Source organism: Cupressus sempervirens, chromosome 2 (genome assembly GCF_028749045.1).
Source record: "Cupressus sempervirens isolate cs-2001-9-10 chromosome 2, ASM2874904v1, whole genome shotgun sequence".
Classification (NCBI taxonomy): domain Eukaryota; kingdom Viridiplantae; phylum Streptophyta; class Pinopsida; order Cupressales; family Cupressaceae; genus Cupressus; species Cupressus sempervirens.
The window spans coordinates 425296055-425318626 of NC_143119.1; the positions used below are offsets into that span (position 1 = coordinate 425296055).

Here is a 22572-nt window from a genome sequence, read left to right on the forward strand (position 1 = left end):
ACATTATTTTTTTTATTATTGCATAGGTATGGGATGGGTGGTACGTTTGTTACACTTTCATTCATGAAGGAGGAAGCTTTGTCTAGTTTGCTTCTTCACCATAGTTACAATTTCAGCATACATGTAGAGGGGTAGTGATGTGGTGGTTGGATATTTTGGACATTCTACCTTTTTTGAGTATGGAGTGTTAGGATGTTCCAGACACCTAGGAAGATAGATGGCCTTTTTGTTTGTGGGATCCAGGAGGATTTGGAACATGGTTAGAATTGCTTTAGAGAGCTAGTTGGCATAATGTTTAGCTCCCATCTTTATTTGACTCTAGTGGTGCTTGTAATCTCAGTTAGAGTGAGGTTCTTAGTTGGATTGAGGATCCTTTTGAACATGGCAGCAACACATGGCACGTTGACTCGATAGATTATGCACATGTGTTGGTGTAAATAAGTATTTACTTATTACTCTTTACTTAAATTTACTTAAGTCAATGCATTATTTTATTATTTCTTAGGCGAGACACTCAGGAGTTTGCATACTCTTATGAGTTGTCTTGTTGACAACACTAGAGTAAGCAACTGTAATTCAGCACATGGTGTCTACAACACTGGAGTTTGCATAATTAATTGAGTTGTCATGTAAACAACACAGTTATTCGCACTCCTATTTTAGCACATGGTGTCTACAACATAATTTTGCGTGCTACACCTTTGTAGGCTTATCCTCTCATCATCGCACTTACTCTTTTGCTTAATGGAGGATAATCCACTTCTATTGGACATGTGCTTGGTTGTATGACTTATCATGTTGCTAATTCCTAGGCATTCTAGAAGCATTCCAGAGGCCTTTATATACAGGCACTCCTAGTGTACTTTCACATTGAATATCATATCATATCGTTATTCTAATCATACTCTTTTGGTCTACTATTGTGCTTGTGCTTGAGTTCCTTGATCTTGGGCGATTTTTCCTTAAGGCAAATTCTTACAACATGGAGTGATTCAGGATCTTGGTATCACTATGATTGGTGCATTGTTGTTGTGGGTAGTTGATGATCAATTGCACGATTCTAGATATGTCGTTTGTATCAAAGTAGCACAACAATATGGTGGTGCAACTTCATTTTGGTTACAGAATGTGGATACGTATTGTTGGAGGGCAAGCAATCTTTGGAAAGGGAGGACTGTAATGTCCCATTTTCTAGCCATTTACCTTTGTTGCGTCGTTTGCCTTTTCCATCACGGTTGTGTGAGCTAACCAAAATACCTACTCTTTATAGTAAGTCATTTGGGGTTTGTATTTCTACATTTGTAAAATCGGACTTCAAGCGTCTTGTCAATACATTTCCGACAAGCTATTATACATGGTTTCTAAGTTTGATAAGATATTTATTTTCATGTTTGAAGATTAATTTTCTAATAAAGTGAGTTTAAAATTAATAAATGAAATTTATTAGTCACTTTATCTTAGAAAGTTATATTATTCTCTTAAGTGGGAAAAAGACAAATAAAAGAGAAAAGAGAATAAAAAATGAAGAGATGGGAAAGGGTATATGGAGGGTAATACTGTTGTGCTTATGAGGGGAAGAGGAAGCTCATTTTTAGCATGCTTGGATTTTTGGAGGTTGTTTCAGATTTCTCTTTAAGAAAGGGGAAGCTTTGGCTTTTAGTTTCCAAAACCCAAAGTTGGAAACCTTCAAGGTCTTCTCGTCGGACTAGACGCCAACTCAGGTCAACATTGTTGGTGAATTCAAATCAGAATTCACATTGGAGTTATAGGTTCTCTATGTATTTCCAATCTTATTGTTATTGTTGATTTTTAGATTGGATTTCTATGCATGTTATTATATTGCTGTTTCATAATGCAATAACAAATTTTGAAGTATTTTATATGAGTATTTTACTGGATATTTGCTAGTTTTAAATTGCATTAATCATTTGTTGTATTCTGAAATCATCTGGGAGAAAGTTCAAGGAAAATATCTGGTGGGATATTTCATATTCTCTCCAACCCAAATATTTGAATTAAGAAAAGAGGGTTGAAGACCAAAAAGTGTGGAAAAGATTTTGACTCCGTTGCTCCAATCGGTCTAAGAGTTGAAATAAGAGGTAAACAGAAGGATGGCACAAAGTCTTCATCAACAGTCATCCCAAAGCTCACCATCAAGGCTAACAAAGGCGAGGGACATGTGCTTTAGGTGAAAATTGGTGAACCTCAAAAGATTCACATTGTTCTTATCAATGATGAGCTTCCTCCTCCACCAAGAAATTTCTCTCCAAGGAGACCTCCTCTAGAAGTCATGTTTGCAATCACTCGACCTGATTTTGTCTCAGCCTTAGATGAGTTAGCAGATTCACCCTTGTGTGCTACTATGGACAATCTTCCTTTTGGGAAAGCACCATTCCACGAAGATTCAATTTCGATCACATCTTCTATGTCTATCTCTTTAGTTACTCTCGCGATCTTGACAATGAAGCAATATCACAGCTTCGAGAGTGTGTTTGATGTCTACACCATCTCTATCCCAAATATTGTTGTTCCATTCATGACATTGATGGATACTTCATCGACACAATTCAAGCAATTCATGGTTGAGGTCATACATAGCAGCCCAACACCAGTGGCAATTTTGTTTGAGGCCCATCTATTGTAGCTATAGGTTAATCCAATGTTCCACTTTGGTTACTTGTTTCTATAGGGTCTTCTTCCTTGGCTCCGATGGAACGCTCAAAATTCTTTGAACATCACTTCAAAAAATCTATAAACGAGATATTTTCACCATATATAAGAAAGCGAAATAGCAATTTTTTGCTGGTTCATAGGTAGTTAGAAAGAAGGTTATGAAATGGCAACCTCGTAGTCTCAATCCAAAGGTGTTGCGATATGGCGATTTTCCTTAGATCACTGAGGTTGGAAGCACGGAATGCGAAATGACAAAAGTCTTTCATAGACAAATATGGAGTTACATTTTTTCTCCACTTCGCAAGCATGTGTTTTTTTATTGATTATTGAGAGAACAAAACAGATCATAAGAATGTTATTGATGATGTACAAGGAATAAATGAGAAAGGACTATTGCAGATTTTAAGATTTCGCACGCGTGAAACTTCTCTAAAAGTCATTTGAAAAGAAATAATCTTTAAATTTGTACTTTATATGATGCTTGAAGTTGACTAGTTTAACATCATACTATTCTTTTTTCCCATTACGACTATTAGAGAAAATGGGGTTACCTAATAGCAATGATGTAAGGTATGAAAATCCCCAACTTGTAACGCAGTCAGATTTAATAGATGCACAGGAAGACTAGCTTGATATAACAAATATCTTATATGCAAAAGCTTGGGAATTGCACAAAAGTTATGTTGGGTAGCCAAGTGACAGTGCAAAGATTGTAAAGGAAGAAGACAAGGCTGAATTGTGCAATCTGGTCAATGTACTGGGAGGAGGAAATCACGAAGGCAAGAATCAAGTGTTGGATCTTCTACAGGAAGTTAGGATGATTGAGATAGTATGTTAACATTTTGGGTCTTTTTTTTATTGTAATTATAACATGTTTCAGTTGCATTAGTTTTAGGGTAGTTATAGTTATGAAAACGTCTGAAGCTTTGTTGCACCCTTTCATTTTCTATTAGAAAGGGTATCAAAACCTTATAGAAGATATACAACGATATAAGATTATAAGAAACAAGATAGATGATTTTGTAGTTTTTGGATAGGCATATGCAATTGGATCACGGCTTGATTGTACTTCATTTTTTGAAATAAATATAAAAGACTCTTCTTTTCCATTCCAACTTGGAAAATTGTATGTTCAGGTACTTGCATCGGAATTGTCCTCTAGAATTTGTTACTACTGTTTGATAGATTGAACTTGGTATATAAATTTATAATTTTTGATCATCAAAGTTGCATACAAAAATTATGTATGCAATCTTTGTCTAAATTGGTATTCCTTGTTAAAGCTAAATTCAATTAGACTAGGGTTTATGCTTTAAGCTCTTTGTCTAGTAGTCGATGGTTTATGATCACTTTCTCCTAAGAGTTTGATAATAATAAATAGGGGTAAGCTTGACTCTATTTTCCCAAACAAGGGACTAGTGTTGAAGTGTTTGTTTCATTGAAGTTGATATACTTTTGAAGTTTGGGAAGTTCGTTGCCTCATTCATCTGCAACTCATCCAACATTAAAACTCACACTCACATTCAATCTACTTTAAAGCATTCCAAAGCATTCAAATTTACAGTTTTGATTTGTCTTAAGAATTTCTCGCCATCTTGAGAAGAATCATTAAGTTTTCTTCTAAGCTATTTGCAATAAAAGGCCTCTACCCAATTGCTTGAGGAAGATGAATAGGTTTACTCTTATTTGTTCGCCAAGTCTTATTGGAGATCCCATAATTGAGGAGGCAAGCTCATAGGATTTCCAATCTGTTGATTTGGTCACCAATAGATTGGCGACTCTATTAGGGAGTTGTTCATAAGATTTAAATCCCAAAATCTTGATTTAAGCACACTCTGCTAGAAGGAATAACCTAGAAGACAAGAAAACAATATATCTATTGAAAGAGGTGGTAACTCTATTATCAATCAGTGACTCTACTAAGAAAAAATGAAGATATTTTTATGAATGATCAATTGTTTGTGTTGAAAGAAAGAAAGGATATATAAATTTATCTTTTTAAGTATAAGTGGGGAAGAAGGTATATTCATACAGGGAATAAATACTTGGACTTAATCCCCAAAAAGAGAAATCAGAGCAAGAAGAAACAAACCTCAGATATGTCTTTTACATGATATAGGAGGTTTGTTGATTGTAAGGAGCCCTATATTGGAAATGATTATCAGGTAAATAATAAGACCCCAAAACAAGAGAGAAACCCGTTCTTCAACATTAGGAACCCTAATGATGAGGACTAGCCAACGATATATCCAGTATAAAATGAGTAGAGAGAGAAGAAGAAGATGATGATAATGATGAAGAGGCCCAAAAGTTGGACGCTGCCTTTGATATATTATTCAGTATCTCACCGGCAAAAGTGACTAAGACATTAAGGAGAGTTCCGAGTGAAATGCTTGAGAAATAGGCATTAAGAGAGATAAGATTGTCACTCTTGAGCAGCTGAAGCTAACAGAAATCAAGAAGCAAATAGGCCGTCGAAATACTACCCTCCTCATTGAAAAGGTAATGAATCTATTTTTAATACCATTCATAATAAGCCTTTATATGAGGCAAATAAAAGAGAAGAAAAAAATGGTCAACAAAGACATACTACTCACTGAAAACAAAGATGACAAGTATCACCGCAATGGAAATCAAAATGGAGTAAATAGGAATGGAAATAACCAAAGAAATGACTATCAAAGTAATCAGCAAAATGTGGGTGATAATTATAGTGGGCGTAACCTTCACCAATAGAATATAAGTCAAGGAATGAGGGCCTCAATGGTGATTGAGAGATATAGGCAGCTTGATTTCACAAGGATCATAGGGTACCCTAACCCAATAACAAATGAATTAAGGACTGCTATCCCAAATTTTTCTTGAAATGAGGCACAGTCTACAGAATTACATGTTATCAATTTAAAAAATACAATTGAAGAATTGGAGGAAAACCATAAAGTTGTTTGTTCAGTTTTTAACAGATGATGTTGCGGAATGGTACAGGGGACTCTCTGATGGTTCAATATCTAGTTGGTAGGAGTTTGTAGACCTATTTATTGAACAATTTTGTGATCATAATGATATGTCGTTTGTATCACATGAATTAAGTAGTATCAAGAAAAATCACAATGAATCAGTTATAGAATTCAATAAAAGGTTTGACAAAGTCTTAAGAAAAATACCAAGGGACATCAGACCCGTGGATTCATTCTTGATAGATTTCTATCTGAGTTCCTTTGATAGAAAAACACATTATGAAATAAGATCTCACAGACCCAACACGTTACAAGAGCCATTCAAGGTAGCATCAACAGTTGAAAGTGATGGAAAAGTTGCTGGTAAGATTCGAAAAAGAGAGGATTCAAGGTTGTTCAATACAAGAGCACCCAAACAAAGCAAGGATGATGGTAAGATTGACAAATTACTAAATATGGTTAAGGAATTACACATCAAACAAAATGAAAGTGAAAAATTCCAATCAAACAGGAATGATCGACCTTACTTCAATAGGACAGATAAGTTTAGGTTGCAAGACATGCCACACAACACCTCTTGGAAAGATGGGAAGCCAATAAGGAATAACAAAACTCGTGATCCTCTAAAAAATAACAACCACTATGTTGAAGATAGCCCTTGATGAGAGATCTATAGGTCACCTCATGCACCGGACCAATGCTTAATCACACAAAGCATGTTAGAAGAGGAGAACCAATTAAATGTTGAGCAACCCACGGTAAATACATTATCATCTAAATCTCTTTGGGGGGATGAGGATTCTTCAGAAGATGAGCATATACCAGATGTGAACATGATGATAATAAGACAACAAAATCTACAAGTCTTCTCTAATGAGGATGAAACCCCTAGAATAAGGAGATTACTTGATGAAGAAAGAAGAGCTTATACTATAGCAGTGGTTGAGCAAGCCAGGAGCAATTATAAATTAAAAAATAGAACTATCTACCCTGACATGGGAAAGCCTGCAAGAATCTTTGCCAAGGTAATCACCATTGAGCTTGCAGAAGGAGGATAAAGAGGGAACAACATCTAACAATCTGTTTGTTCCCGAACAACCAATTCTCCCAAAGATAACTAGTTCCATTGATAAAGAAACGATAGGTAAGAAAATGGTAAGTAATGCTTCTTTTATATCAAATGATTTATCCAAAATTAGGATTCCAGTTTCATTCCTTGAAATTGTGAAATTTTCTAAATATATATTGAAAGGAAGTGATTGGAATCCTGTCCAAAACTAATGAAGTACCCAAGGGAGATCATTTAGAAAGACAAAATGCTAATGAATTACCCATTGTGTGGCTTGGAACAACTGTCACTAATAACCATCACATGTTGGCCCTTTTTATCTAACCTTGTTAATTAACAAGTTGGTTAAAAATTGTATGATATATTCATGAGCAACAGTTAATATCATGCTAGTAGATGTCATGAAGGAACTGGGATTGATAGTAGACACACCTTTCAAGAAATGCTATGCAATGGGCAATAGATCAGTACTTGTGGTAGAGATTAAGAAAAATGTAGATTTCATCTTCCTTGCCCGTCCAGATATATCATGCAAAACTGATGTGATTTTAGCAGAGGTACCAACTTATTATGGCACGCTCCTCTCTAGACCATGGTCTAATTTGGTGGGTGGACATGTCTAATTGAACTTATGATTTGCAACAATCCTCAATGAATGGAAAGGAGATCAGAATCAACAGGGAACCAAGGTCACCTTATATAATTGGAGAGATAGACTAAAAAAAGACAGTCAACCTCTACCATTCAGACATGGACAATTTCCAGGTAAGTATCACTACACCTAATCCAAAGAATACTGATCCTGTTGAGGCACATATAAGAAATAGTAATGATCGTGAAGAAGTGTGGCATATGTATTTTGATGGCGCACATAGCAAAGAAGGAAATAGGGTAGGAGTAGTATTAGTATCTCCTCGTGGGGAATCTTTTAGATATTCCTTTTTGCTAACCTTTGATTGTAGTAACAGTGTTCCTGAGTATGAACAATATAGAAATCTGATATGGGATACTATTGAATTCTTTGAAGCATTTTCAATCAGATGGATTGACAGGTCAGAAGATTTCATTGCTGATTTTATGGCTAATCTTGCTATTAAATATAGTGATATTCCTTTCGAAGAGATTATTCAAATTGAAGTCAAATTCGGGCTAGCCATACTTGATAATATCCAAAATTGGCAAGTCTTTGAAGATGATAAAGACTTGCTAAAGTTCCTCACATGTGAAGATCACTATGAAGATCATCAGATCGATTGGAATGCATTCGTGGAAGAGCATGATGGAGAACAAATAATGTTTGGTAAAGAAATCGTCCAATTAAAGACGAACAAGATCCCAAAAGGATTGGTAACCTTGGAGGGGGTATTTGAGAATCAAAAGAGTTCACCAATAAGGATAAACTCAGCTGACTTCAATGAAGGTAAACTTTGGAAATGAATGTTCTCCAATGGAGGTCCTCATAGGAAAGAAGCTTGCTCCCAAGATAAGATATGATCTTATTGTTTTGACAAGAAAATATAGACATGTATTTGCTTGGTCTTACAATGACCTTAAGGCATATAGGGAGGACCTATTTCAACATGAAATCCCACTGATACCTGATGCAAAATCTTTCAGGCAAAGGCAAAGGCCTATCAACCAATGTTAGCCCCTAAGATGAAAGATGAATTGATCAAAATGAGAGATGTCAGAATTATAAAACCTATCAGACACTCCACCTGGGTATCTAACCTTGTCCCAGAGAAAAGAGAATGGAGATATAAGACTATGTGGAGATTTTAGAAAGTTGAATATCTCATCCTTGGAAGACAATTATGCATTACCCACCATGGAAGCATTATTACAAAAGGTGACAGGAAATGAATTGTTCTCTATGATGGACAGTTTTTCAAGATATAATCAAGTGAAGGTCAAAGAGTCAGAGCAATACAAAACAACATTTACTACTCCATGGGGCACATATGTATATGCTAGAATGCCTTTTGGGTTAACTAATGCGGGTGCCACGTTTTAAAGAGCTATGGATGTTGCCTTTGAAGGCCTAATGATTTCATTTTGGTTGTCTATCAAGATGGCCTTACTGCCTACTCCAAAAAAGAAGAAGACTATCACAAACACTTAGAAAATATCCATCCTTCCTAGGAGAGAGTTCTTTCTCATCCTAGGTCTTATGAATACCCGCTCTGGGTGCATCCATCCTTACATATGCATATATATTTTTTTCTTTAATAATATATACTGTTTCCTTCAAAGAATACTTGATTCTCTGCTTCACTTCCTTAAGAATATTCATTTATAGAATATCTTGCAAAGTCCTTCAGAGAGGTTAGCTTTCTGCCTTAATGCCCTTCCCTTTGGGAATTATAATGCATCATTGTCCTCTTATTAGTGGGTACATGGAGTAGTCTATTTGTTCTTTCTCTTGATCTCAACAGATTCAATATTCTGATAGAATTTATCATTAATGGTAAGAAATCACTAAATCACTTATTGCTCTTGTATGTTTTGGTTGTGTCCTTTTTAAATCCCACCTAGATATATTTCTGAATTGTCAATTCCTCTTACTTGGATTCACTCATTGTTATTCATGGTCTTTCTTTTGTATATTCTGTCAGGTACATTCATGTCTTTAGATGGATACTATTTGGTAGATGTCAATCAAAGGTTGAATGAATTATGTGTTGATGGTCCTCAGATTATTATTTGTCAAAGGGCTCATATTCTACTTTTTTCCACAAATCTGCTGTAATGTCTTGTATAATTTAATCATGGGCTGCCATAAAATATCCACACTCTTTCTACCATTTTTCATATACTTCACTTCTCATACCAATCATTATTCAAGCTTCACCCTTCAAGATGGCAGGTTCATGCTCTGATACCACTGTAATGTCCTCTGTCCGATGCTACAATGTTTGGAACTAATTTCCTCAAGTTCAATTACCAAGCCTTCCTTCTATTGATCTTATATTGTAATATCTCATCTGGCACTTGTATATGTTCTCTAGTCACCTCTTAGTAATTGGTCTCTTCCCATCTTAAAAATCACTAACAATAAAATATTTCATAGCTTGAATTATATCATGAGAGTAAAGATATCATAGATCTCTGCAATTATTCTGTATGCTCTCTAATACCAATTAATATCTAGTCCTTTGGTGCATAAGCTATCATGATTGGTTTGAATGACGATTTCCCATCTATCTTCTTGTACAGTACCTTTAATCAGTGATCATCAAATATCGATATTGTCTTGTTTCATTATCTGTTTCTTTCTATGGTCCTCTGTTAGATATGCTTTTTCCTCCATCTTTGATGTGTCCTTAATATGATGAATGTATCTTTGCTTCCGCTTTGATTTAGCTAAGGTGATAATATGTTGATTGTTATTATTGGACTCATTCTACTTTCTCCCATTCCTATATCTTCCCACATGGTGGAGATTTCCTCTTCTCCTTCCATGATTGGGTAATGAAATGTTGAGTCGGATATAATGTTCTGAGTTATGGATTCTTACTGTTCATGGTTTTCTGTTAGATATGTGTGCTTTTTACTCCATCTTTGATGTGTCCTTATTATGATGAATGTATCTGTGCTTCCACTTTGATTTAGCTAAGGTGATAATATGTTTTTCTGTGATTATTGGACTCATTCTACTTTCTCCCATTCCTATATCTTCCCACACAGTGGAGATTTCCTCCTCCTTCCATGATTGGGTAATGAATTGTTGAGTCGGATATAATGTTCTGAGTTACTGTTCATGTCTGACGTGATCACGTTATGAATCTACTAACTGCAACTGTGTTCAATATTCTGTTCCTGATGTGACTGGGTAAGATATTACCGATGAAGGTTTGTTTAAATTATATATTTCCATTTAGCTCTTCATCCATATGTTCTCTGATTATGCAGATATATATTTCTGTCACTGTTGTAGACTCCATATTCTAGTTTAATTTGTTTACTTCCTCAATTCTGTGTGCTTTCTGTTCAATGGTCAAGGTTTATCACATTGAGTCTTCTTTCATTGACTCCCTATCCTAAAGGCTTTGATATCAACTGAGTCTTCATATACGTCTCTCCCTTCTTAGCGAAGTCATGTCTCCTTTGCTCCCCATGGGAATCATGGATTCTTCTATATATATCGGAAAATTTCTGATTATTTTAGACTATAGTTATGAACTCCATTGATATTGTGTTTTCTTATTCTTGAACAAATATTTTGTTGTCAGCCCTCAATCGCCCACCCATGGCTCTTGCTGTTCTGAACATTATTTCTTCACTGTCTACCCCTTTCCATCCATGTTTATTTCTTGTGGCTCATAGATTGGACAAGTATGATGAAATCCCATGCTCAATATTCTTAAACCTTCTTTTCCAACTGTATACAGCAAAATGGCTCCTACTGTGATCCTTCTCATTGACTGGGTTCTGCTATGATGTTTGTTCTGAGATGCCTATTTTCTTCTGTCCATAATCCTCCATCCGTACCTAAAATGCATCCCCATGGCCTGTATATATATTCTGTATGATCGAATAGTTGTGCCCCTTTTGAAGTCGCGCCTTTTAATTATCAGTTTAAGGTATAACTTAGTATTTGATTTAATATTGTTATTATAATATTTTTGATATTAATCAATTTGTGTGTATAATGATATACTTATTAATATATTTGATATATAATTATTAATATATTTAATATATAATTGAATGTATAAATATATAACTGAATATATGCATAAATCTGATATTTATGTTATAATACTAATAATGAATAATATTTTTGTTATAGCTTTAGTTTTATATCGCTTTTATATAATAATTAATATTTCGTATTAAATGTCTATATGTAATGATTGGTGCATATTAGATAATATATTTTGATGGTATATTGATATATATTTCTTCTGTATATCATTTCTTCCCCTGCAATCAACTTCCAAATCCTTGCTTGGTTCTAGATTTAGAATTTCAAATCTGTTCTGAGTCTTGCTGATAACATATGATGCTTTATTTGTGAATAAACTGGCAAAGACGCATTGATTTTTGGTACAACTGCTTTTCGTACGCAGGTTTGCTTATGGTGAGCCATATGACTTTTGATATAAATTATGCATATTTTTTAATAATGATTTTGGCCATTTAGGAAATTAGACAATCTTATTTGCACCAAGAGCTTGGGATAAAAATTTAGCCATTCTAGAGCATTCTTTTATTATAATAGACGTTAAAGAGGTTGATTTGTCCAAATTCCAAAGCTTTAAAATTCATTGACCAAAAGTTGCCCCTATGCTATGCAAAAGACAGTGCTAGATTCAATACATTATCCTCAAGAACAGTGACATAAGTCTCTGATAGCTATGCAGAATATAAGTTACACAAATACAAGAAAGACTTAGAAAAGTGGACAATCTTATTTGCACCATTAGCTTTGCATAAAAGGTTGAGTCATTATGGAGTATTCTTTTAGTATAAGAGAGGTTAGAGAGGTTGATTCATGTTAATTATGTTTCAATCAAAGACAATTTAACTAAGCAATTTATCCAAATATTTTCAGGGAATTGCAATTCAGCATTGTAAGTTGGCCATGTTTCAATTGAAGTCAACTAAATTAAGCCATTCATCCAAGTTGACTGCAGGCACTAAATCAATTTTTTTTAGTAATTTTGTAGATCAATGATGCAGATTTGAGTTCATTGACCAGGGAGAATACACCAAACACTGTTAATGGTTGAGCTTTGGCAGCCACGAGCAATCTGGGCATTTACCCTTGAAGGGGGGTGGCAAGAAAACAGTGCTTATGGTTGGCTTAAAAGGCCTTTAATATGTTTTCTGAAGCTTTTTGAGATCCCTTGACTATTGTTAATCACAATATCAAGCTAGGATTACAAGCTTCTGAGTCAGAACAATTATGGTGCACACTAGGTCATACATAAGTAGTGGGATGGATCTGTTAAGCAGATGCATGGATTGGATGACTTTCTTATAATAACTCTTCATACAATTTTATTTCACTTTTGCAGCATTGGTGGAGCAGACTATGCTTCTGTAAGGGTTGGAACATATATGGGCCGGAAAATAATAAAGTCCACTGCATCAACTTTGTTGTCTCAATCGTCAATAGCAGCTACTGAAGTCATCAGTAATGAACCTGATGATTATGACTCTTCTTTAATTGAACAAGAAGCAACTTTAAGCTATTTGAGTAACCTCCCACCTCACAGGTATATATTCTTATCAACCACAGCTTTTGTAGTTTGTATTTATAATTCTTGTTTGGCGATTAATCACAATATGTTCCCTAGAATAAGCAAAAATTGTTTGAACACACAATATCTTGTATTTGAATAAAACTTTGAGCATCGCTGCCTCTGGTTTATAAATATAGAAGTTCATAAGGACCAATTTTCATCTGTTAGATGTTTCTATTTTGATAAAATATGCAGATATGAATCTATGTATACAAAGACACTTGAGAAAGAGATGAGTGGGAAGACATTCATGGATAACTATGGAAGTCACGATGACCCAGTTACAACTATTGATCCTCAGCGCACTTATGCAGTGAAAGCTCCAACAGCACATCCTATCTATGAGAACTTCCATGTCAATGTATATTTCTATTAACCATTTATGGCATTTACATTTATGTAATGTATATTTCTATTAACCATTTATGGCATTTACATTTATGTGCAAGTTTTTTCATATTTCACTTCAGCATCTTATGATACCAATTTTTATGTTGGAAAAACTATAAAGAAAAATTAGAAGCAGCGAAAGATAAATTGGATAAAAGATTTAGCAGGAAATAAATACACTCTGCACTTGACCAGAATGATGAAATAAAAAATCAAATAGCAAAGTATAATCCCTGATATTATGTATTATTGTTAATGTTCCATGGGGATTTGTATTCCACACTTTTCTTAGTCCCTATAAAATCCTGTTTTCTCTGGGATATGGATGTCTCTGGGATGTGGATGTCTCTGGGATGCAGTAATGAGGACTAGATGGCTTGTGTCCATCCTTCCACAACTTTCTGCAAGGAGCAGTGTACTCCCTCCTTTGCAGGGGCAGGCAAAATTAGTTTGTGCATCCCTTAATCATTGTAATGATCACCTGTATTATGCAGCCCTATTGTGATCTTTTTTTTTTTACATTTTCGAATTCATTGAAATACTTAGGAATGTATGTTTTGAAAAAAAAATTGATGTCAAACAAGTACAAGAAAATAAAGTAGCTTGCAGCAGTACAAACAACTCAGAAAATTACTTCAATACAGAATACCAGTGGCTGAAAGTTTACAGATTTAGTTACTGACATGAGAATACAACATCTATCCAAAATAACAAAAACCCAGTTTGTTTTTTGGGGGCACATACTAGAAATCAACAAACCCATTTGCCAGAATAGAGAAAGAAGGTCTGCAGAAGTATACATTAGCATGATTGAGGCTCTTCAAACCCTAGGTATGTCACTAATCAACTCCAAATTGCAATAGTTGAGTGAAGGAAGACCTTCCGACCATTGAACATGCAAATAAAGAGCTGAAACAACCTCTAAAATCCCAATGTGCAAAGTAGATCACAAAAGAGAAAAGTATATTATTATCAATAAACTCTAGTAAAGTAAAGTATGTGCAATTAAGCCACTCCAAATCTTCCAAATTGTATCTCTTAACAAAGTGGAGAATGTTTCTTGCAAGGGTTTCCATACTCGCAAACCAAGAAGAAGAAGCAATCTCCTCCAAAAACAAAAGCATCAATAATAACAATGTTCAACATGCCCAAATGAGAGCCCCAATGAACTCCTTTTCTAGGTTTTAAGCTTCTTTTTTGAAAATTTGCCGTTTTGCTATTTTGTTATTATTTTGGGACTGATTTTTTCTATTATTTTTCTAGGAATGTTTTTTCTCTATTACTTAAGGAATACTTTTTGCTATTTTTCATAGGGTTGCTTTTTCTATTATTTTTTCGGAAATAATTTTTTTGCTATTTTTCCAGAATTTTTTTGGCCTTTATTCAATAAGCTCTTTTTAATTTTCCAAAGTAGCATTAAACAAAATAAGGCTCGTCCTTTAAAATTAATCACCTTTGATTTAATATTTGGCCTCTAATCCCTCTACTAAATAAATAAATTAAAACGATGATAAAATATTTATTTTAACTTTATAAATCAATAAGATTTTAATATTTAATAACTCGAGACTATAAACACCAAAAACCAACTCCACTAACATTTCTAAAAACAGCAATAACTTTGTTGGTCGTCGTCATTGACTCGCTCAAAAAATATTTTATATAGAAGAAAGTGTCCAAAAAAGGCTTTAGAAAAGGGCGTTGCGCCCAATCCGAACATGAAACATCTTTTGCCAACACCTCCAAGATTCTCTAAACCCACTCATTAGCTTAGAGGAATCTCATGAATAGACTAATGGTCTCTCCGTGCCAGGTTATCTTAGGAAGGGGACATTACAATTCACCCTCCCTGAAATTGCTTCTTCTCAAGCAATTCCAACTTAGCTCCAAGCTCAGTTTGGAGACAAAACTAAAATAATAGACGATCCTGTTGATGTAACTCTTATGTCACTACAACATGCAAGATGAGCACTTAGCATATTGGTGCTTAAATTGGCTCAGTAACCAGAGGATATGTATCTGTGGGATCTGGAACTAGTGAATTATAGAATGCCAAATATTGAACCCTCTCTTGCAAATATTGAATCCTCTCTTGAATATTGACTTAAATTATGCTAAAGATTGCAAAGAAAGATCATCAAGGTGACTCCAAGGTTCCTTCTAATTGTAGACCCTCACTCAATTCTATTGATGTGATATTTTGGTATCACAAAAGGACCTGCACTCGTTCACTAAGGTTTATCAACTTGACTCATGAATGATGTGAGAATTGAGTGCAATAAACTACTTCTAAATGATTACAAAATGAAATGCAAATGTAAATGAGAGCTTATGAATCTAAACTAATTCAATTTCTATTCTACAATGCAAGAGATCATGAATATCCTTGTGAATCTACTAGATTTGATCTTGTCATCAACTTCACCAAACTAATGCAATGTTCAAATGTAAATGAAGGATGTTTGAACTATTACCATGACACTAACACAAATCTCCCTTACAAATGAGGAGAACAAGCTTTATATAGGGAGTTCTAGTACAGTAAATGGGCATGATTAAATCAGAATCAATGGCCCAAATTTATGCACTAAAGCCCTCATTATGGTTTCCACAACTACCACTAGAAAACGTTAAATGCTAACCCAATTACATCAAAGTGCCAGCATGTTTATCAATAAATGGGTCTAAATGGGTTAGGTATAGACCATTAAACAAAAGGCACAAATCAATTGGCCAATCAAAATGAAGCGTATCTATGAACCAATGAGAAAATCTGATGCCACATGGGCCTACATCAAATCTTCCTATAGAAGACAGTTGCCTTTGACTTTTTCTCCTTTTGCAAATTCAATAAATCTGGACATATTGTTGTTCATCCTATCCATCAAAACACTTGGGATATTTTGAAGCTTCCATGTGGCAAGATCCAATTCAGCTAAACATGTAGCCAAAATCCTTTCCCAATCAGGTGCATTGTCTTGGCAAGTAGCTATGAAATTCTTGAATTTTGCCACACTTTTCAATTGTCTTCTTGATGTGGGTGTCCTTGAAGTAGATGGCCTTCATCTTTTTTTTCAAGATTCCCAAATTCCTCTTCTCCCCTTCTATTTCACTAAACTGAAATGTTACCCTAACTGCTTCTAGATTTCATTTTGGATTGCCTGAATTGTTTCATTGAGCCTCTCAAAATCATTCTTCACCTTCTCAATAGTATCTCTCCTTAAAACCAATGCACAATACCATCTATTGATGCGATCCATCTCCTCTTCCTATTTCACTTTTCCTTTCTCCTATATGAACCTAGAGGTCTCTTTCATTGCTTGCAATCATAGTATGGTTTTCTCTCTGATGGGCTTAAACTCTTCACAATCATACATAAAGCTTTTGTTCTTATCTGGATGGATGCAGTCATTTTGTAATTTTCCACAAACTCGAGAAGGAAAGTATGTGCTTTGCCTCTTGAAATGTCATCTTCATGAGCTCTAACTTATCAATTGATTCTTTGTCAAGTGTGAGAGGTGGTGCAAAAGTTTGATGCTTTTGTTATGTGGGATCCTGTAACAAGCTAAATGTATGAACAAGAAACAATGGCTAGATTTTTTCCTTTTTACAAGGAGAGATAGAAATAACCAAATTTCAAAAACAACTAAACTAGATACCAAAATTATATGCATATAATTAGTACAGCTTAAGGAGACAACACGAGGAACAGCATTTAACAAGACCTTTAAAAAGAAAGAACAATTTTGATTATTTGGAAACTTATATACTACATAAACAATTATAAAAACAAGATAAATTGAAAGAGAACTCATAGTGCGCTACGAAGCAAAGTGAAGAGGGTTGCCTTAAATGTCTTTTCTTTAACTTGGATGGGGAAAAGGCATCATTGGGGAGTTTAACCACTAAACCATGGACCAATTTAGATCCTCCCTTGCTCACTTCCTTCTGAAGTGGAGCCAACCCTCTGCAAGGGAGCGGTACTTGGTAAAGTTTAAGTCATCTGGAAGTGGTCTACTGTACAAGCTTAATCGATTATGCCCTGTAGCTTCTGCTAACTTGTCATAACTCCTGATTAAGTTGTATCTGGGAATAGAGATTGGTAAGTACCACTAATTCTTATGCACCTTGGCCAAGGATTCAAAATTCATGATAGACATTATGTCAATCTACACCCTATCCAGCTTGCACCAACTAGGGTCATCACTAGGTAGAACTGGTCATGCATCTACCAGTAAATTGGGGTTCTAAGGCGGTTTACTTTGTCTGCCCTTGAGGAATTTTGACTGAATATTAGATATTAAAAAGTAATCTGAACTGTGCTAGTCCCCGATGCTTGCATGGAAATTGCTATGCAGTTTAAATTATTAAATTTCAGTCTCCTAGTCAATGACTTCCAGCATTCAATTGACCATAATCCTAGCTCATTGGCATTTTAGAAATATAGTGGAAGGAGATTCAGTTTGATCCTAAGGAGACTTAACACTCAGTTCCAAAGCATTCAAATGGTACTGGAAGCCACTTAAACTCTGGGCAATTAACTACAAAAGAAGACTCAACCCATCAATACTGAACAGCAGTAACTAATTTCTACTAACTGTATATAAACTTTTGTGATTGGCATACTTCCATTGAAAATAACAGTATGGCCAAGAACATTTCCTCATAAAATAACGAGAAGACAAGTTTTCCTGAATTCATGATGAGAGTTCTATTATTCCCGTAGTTGAACTTGGTATCTGCTAATTGCAATTAAGAGATGCAGAAAGTATGTCATTTGAACCAAGTTACAACTCAAGTTTATTGGCCAAGTTCCATATAGTCTTGTAAAGACACAGTGTGGTAGTTTAATGGTGTCTGACAGTGTCTCAGCCCCTTGTCTCAGAGATAATATGCTATCTTGCCACCCTTAATGTTAATACATGACACAACAGGGTCTTATGTTTCAACTACAGTTACCTATACAGAATGCTTCCTTTCTTATCATAAATCTGAATAATATTTTACGGCAAGACTGTTATATCCTTAGACATTTGCAAGAAAGATAGTTTTGTAGAACTATACAAAACTGAATGATCATTTACAGCAATATTGTTCTATCCTTAGACATTTGCAAGAACGATAATTTTGTTGCACTGTCCAAACCTGAATAGTCATTTACAGCAAGATTGTTCTATCCTTATACATTTGCAAGGATGATAATTTTGAAGCACCATACACGTAACTTAGACTATTGACTCTTAGAGTAACCTTACCAACGCTGTTTGCCATCATAATACTAGCATCGTGAATCTTCCCTATCATTTGTTCCAGCATGACTACCATTGTTCAATTCTAAACTGGATTGAAATAATGTTAAAGAGGGGTAAGAAGTTTCATAGCAACACTAGCAAGCGATTAACAATGCACAGATGTTAACTAGCTGCAAATTTATATTGAAACAGAGAACCAACAGAATTTTTCTTTACCCTACATCACTTCTATGCAATCAAGACAGAGAGAGACGTGCCTGAGACTGTTTGCAGAGCTACAGTGGTTGTTACTCGGCCCAACTAGTTATGTGCAAGAAATTGTCTTATCATACTTTTCTTATCTCCTCCTTTCCTTGGCGTTATCGATTCTAGCTGCTTATGCATGAAAAACCATTCTTCAACCAAAGACTTGTATCAATGCAAGGTATCTTCAAACCTAAATGGGTGATTCGATCCTAAATCTATGCCACCACCCATTATGTTCCAAGAAGATATCAGATCAAGGTAAGTATAAATTTCCTATGTTTTCCTTCGAATATCCAATCCCCATGTTAATAATTTCTTCCCAATGTTTTCATAATAAATTTGCCAAATAACGAGCCAAGCTGGCCCAGCACACGTTTATAGATTCGAAATTTTAGTCTTGGGGTCTGTTTGGCTGTGGGAATAGAAATATGGGAACTAGAATTGTTATTCTAGAATAGTTATTCTGGAATAGAAAATGGGGATACATATTCCTATTCTTGTTTGGTTCAGTTAGAATTTGATGAGGAATTCACGGACTCAAAAATCTATGTTTTCTAAAATAAATAAAATTGGAATAGGAATACGTATTCCATTTCCACCTATTTAGGTAGAATTGCAAATGCTCATTTTTAGGCCAAAATTGGAATACATATTCCTATTTGCAATTCCGATTTGGTGGATCCGAATAGTGAATTCAAAATTTTAAGAATTTACATATGCTTATTCCACTCATATTTCCGCTGCCAAACGGAAGGTGACAGCTAGTAATCTGAACTAAGGCTTACATAAACATAATAATAACTAAAGTCATACAATGTCCCGAAAGAGGGTGGCGACTCAGTCAAGGTTTTGAAGCTAGTGCTTATTGTAACAAAAGAAGAATATGGCTGACAAGAGAAAAAACACAAGGGCTTACATGAGAGCCAATCCCGATGTATCAATGTATACTGATTTACCCCAAGGTGGTAGGAAGAACCAAAATAAGAAAAGAACAGATCTAAATCCTACTTGGAAGCCTAGAGGTAATGCCTCTGTAAATTCCCATTATCAACCAATAATAAGAAGAGAGTCATCTTCGCTTAGCTTTGAATCCGAAACTACAAGACTCTTAGGAGGTATTTTCAGTACCCCATTACCAGATGAGAGAGTTTTTCAAGACAAGGACGTATCTACTATGGGAATTGCTTCATTAAGACCAGAGCCTGTAGCAGATATAAATTGTAGGCTAGGATTTAGGAGTTCATCTGATAATCCTTTTAATCCCAGAGTAGCCCCTTATATGGAACCAAACCTTATAGATCTGGATGACCCTGCTGATTCCGAGGCAACCTCGGCAGACTCTAAAGAAGTGCAATCTGAAATAGGATTTTTGAAGAAATAGATTGCTGAGGAAGAAGCTAAACGCATTCGTCTTGAAAAGGAGAGGGAGCGAGCCACTTTGGATGCAATAATAGAAAGAGATACTCTGCTAAGAAGGATGGCTGCTTTGAAAGAGCAAAATAAAAAATTAGAAGAGAATACTACAACTCTCCATAAGGATGTCTTTGGAGATGTTGATAATCTAAGAGCTAAAGTTCAACAACAGGAGAAACGCCTAAATCAAGGGCAAGAACCAATTATTGCTCAAGTTCAAGCTTATAAACCCATTCAAGTTGATCCGCTAGAGCCCACTGGAAAAGTTCCAGATAAAGGGAAAGGCAAGGCTATAGGAATCCAAATAAATGAGCCTCAAGCTATACCGAGCAAACCTATACAACCCTCCATATCTAAATTAGATCTAGATCTAGAGAAGGCTCGAAAAGAGAGGGAAGACCTTGCAAAAGAACTTGAGAAGGTTGAGAATGAAGCTCAGGCTGCAGAAACCAGAAGGAAAATCCAATTCATAAAGTCTAATTCTACATTGAATTCATGGCCTAGTTTGTCTATCCCACCTACAAATCCTGCACCAGTTAGTGGTCCCATAATCCCGACTCAGAAAGTACCCCAATCTGCTCCTACCTCATCTTCCAATATTGGCACTCAAGTCCCATTTGTCCCACCACAGCTGTCCCAAGCTGCTCCCCTGAGTCAAGCTAAAACAGCTAGTACTTCTAATGTTCCTGGTTTCCAGAAGAAACCTATATACCTCGAAAAATATAGACAAATATCATTTGCCGGTATTCCTGGTGCCCCCCATCCCATATCTTTTGATTTAAGGGATAAAGTGGTTAAGTTTTCTGGAAATAATGCTGTTACTAATGAAGAACATTTGAGGATTTTCATTGACATGCTGAATGATTATGAAGTTGAACATGAGGACATGGTGATGAAATTATTTGTGCATTCACTAACAGAGGATGCAAGGGATTGGTTCAGGAGGTTGCCTGATGATAGTATTACTTCATGGAGTGATTTGGAGAAATTGTTCAAAGAGCAATATGGGGACAATACTAATGCAGGGTTCATGTTGAATGAGTTCAACAATATCAAGAAGAATCCAAATGAATCCACATTTGATTTCAATGTGAGATTTCAAAAGGGGATGTACAAACTTTTTCAATTTATGAGGTTAAATGAAGACGTCTGTCTCACAACCTATTTCAATGCTTTTGATAGCAAAATGGCCTATCAACTGAGAGATAAGGATCCTAAAACTTTAAGAGATGCCTATAGAGTTGCAGTGAATATAGAAAACAATAGAAAGGCATCTGGCAAACTAGGAAGGAGGGATGATCCTAAGCTTTTTAATCCTAAGAATAATAATAAAAGGGAGGGTGACAAAACTCCCATAGGAAAAAAGCCTGAAGAACCTACTATAAGCCAAGTTTTAGAAATGCTCAAGAAGATGAATCCCACTATTTTCAATAAGCCAAATGTTGCTGAAAGAACCCCTGTGAATAACAACAATTTCAATAGACAGCCTAGGATGCAGAATTACCCTTACACCACTCAGTGGAAAGATGGTAAACCAGTTCCCAACCAGACCCAAAATATGAAAGATAAGGGTACTCCAGACCCCCTGCAAAGGAACACTGTAAATATGAATGATGATGTACCATGGTGCATTATATGCCAATCACCTCATTCTGCTGATTATTGTGCTGTTGCCCAGTCGTTCGCCCAAGCTCAAGGAGTGCAAGCAGAAGAAGAAACTGAAGAGAAAAACCATGATGATATAAGCTGCAATATGGTGAACACATGTGATGATTTGATAGATTCTGAACTGATCATCTCTCAGATCAAAGGAACCTACTCCTCAAAAAATAGGAGATTAAAACAATATAGAAATGCAGTCTGGGATCAAATAGAATTCTTTGATGCATTTGGGATCTCATGGAGAGATAGGACCCAGAATAAGATGGCTGATCTTCTGGCAAATGTAGCCATCAAACCAAAAGAAATATCATTTGCAGGAATCTCCCAGATTGAGGTCCAAAACAGACCTTCTAAACCTGACAACATTGAAAATTGGCAGGTGTTTGAAGGTGACAAAGATATTACAAATTTTTTGCTAAATGAAGACAAGTACCATGGTCAGGAGATGGACTGCAATGGACTGATTGAAACCATAAATGGGAAAGGAACCATTTTTGGTCAAGAAATAATGCAATTAAAAACAAATAAGATGCCGAAGGGGTTGGTAGTCTTGGAAAATATTTTTGATAGCCAAGACAGAGTAAAAACAGGAGCAAACGACCCCAAACCCCAGGAGTTAGAAGAAATAAATTTGGGTACGGATGAAGTTCCTAAAAGGG

General features: G+C 35.4%; 1 protein-coding gene across 3 annotated transcripts in view; it reads left to right on the plus strand.

Moving 5' to 3' along the window:
• Positions 1–22572, plus strand: part of LOC149572907 (L-arabinokinase-like) — a 245053-nt gene that overhangs the window by 190032 nt on the left and 32449 nt on the right. For all 3 annotated transcript variants that reach the window (XM_089814011.1, XM_089814012.1, XM_089814013.1), the window contains 2 exons: positions 12723–12923; positions 13146–13311. In XM_089814011.1, the coding sequence (XP_089670137.1) occupies positions 12723–12923; positions 13146–13311 (367 nt within the window). The remainder of the gene's footprint in view (positions 1–12722; positions 12924–13145; positions 13312–22572) is intronic.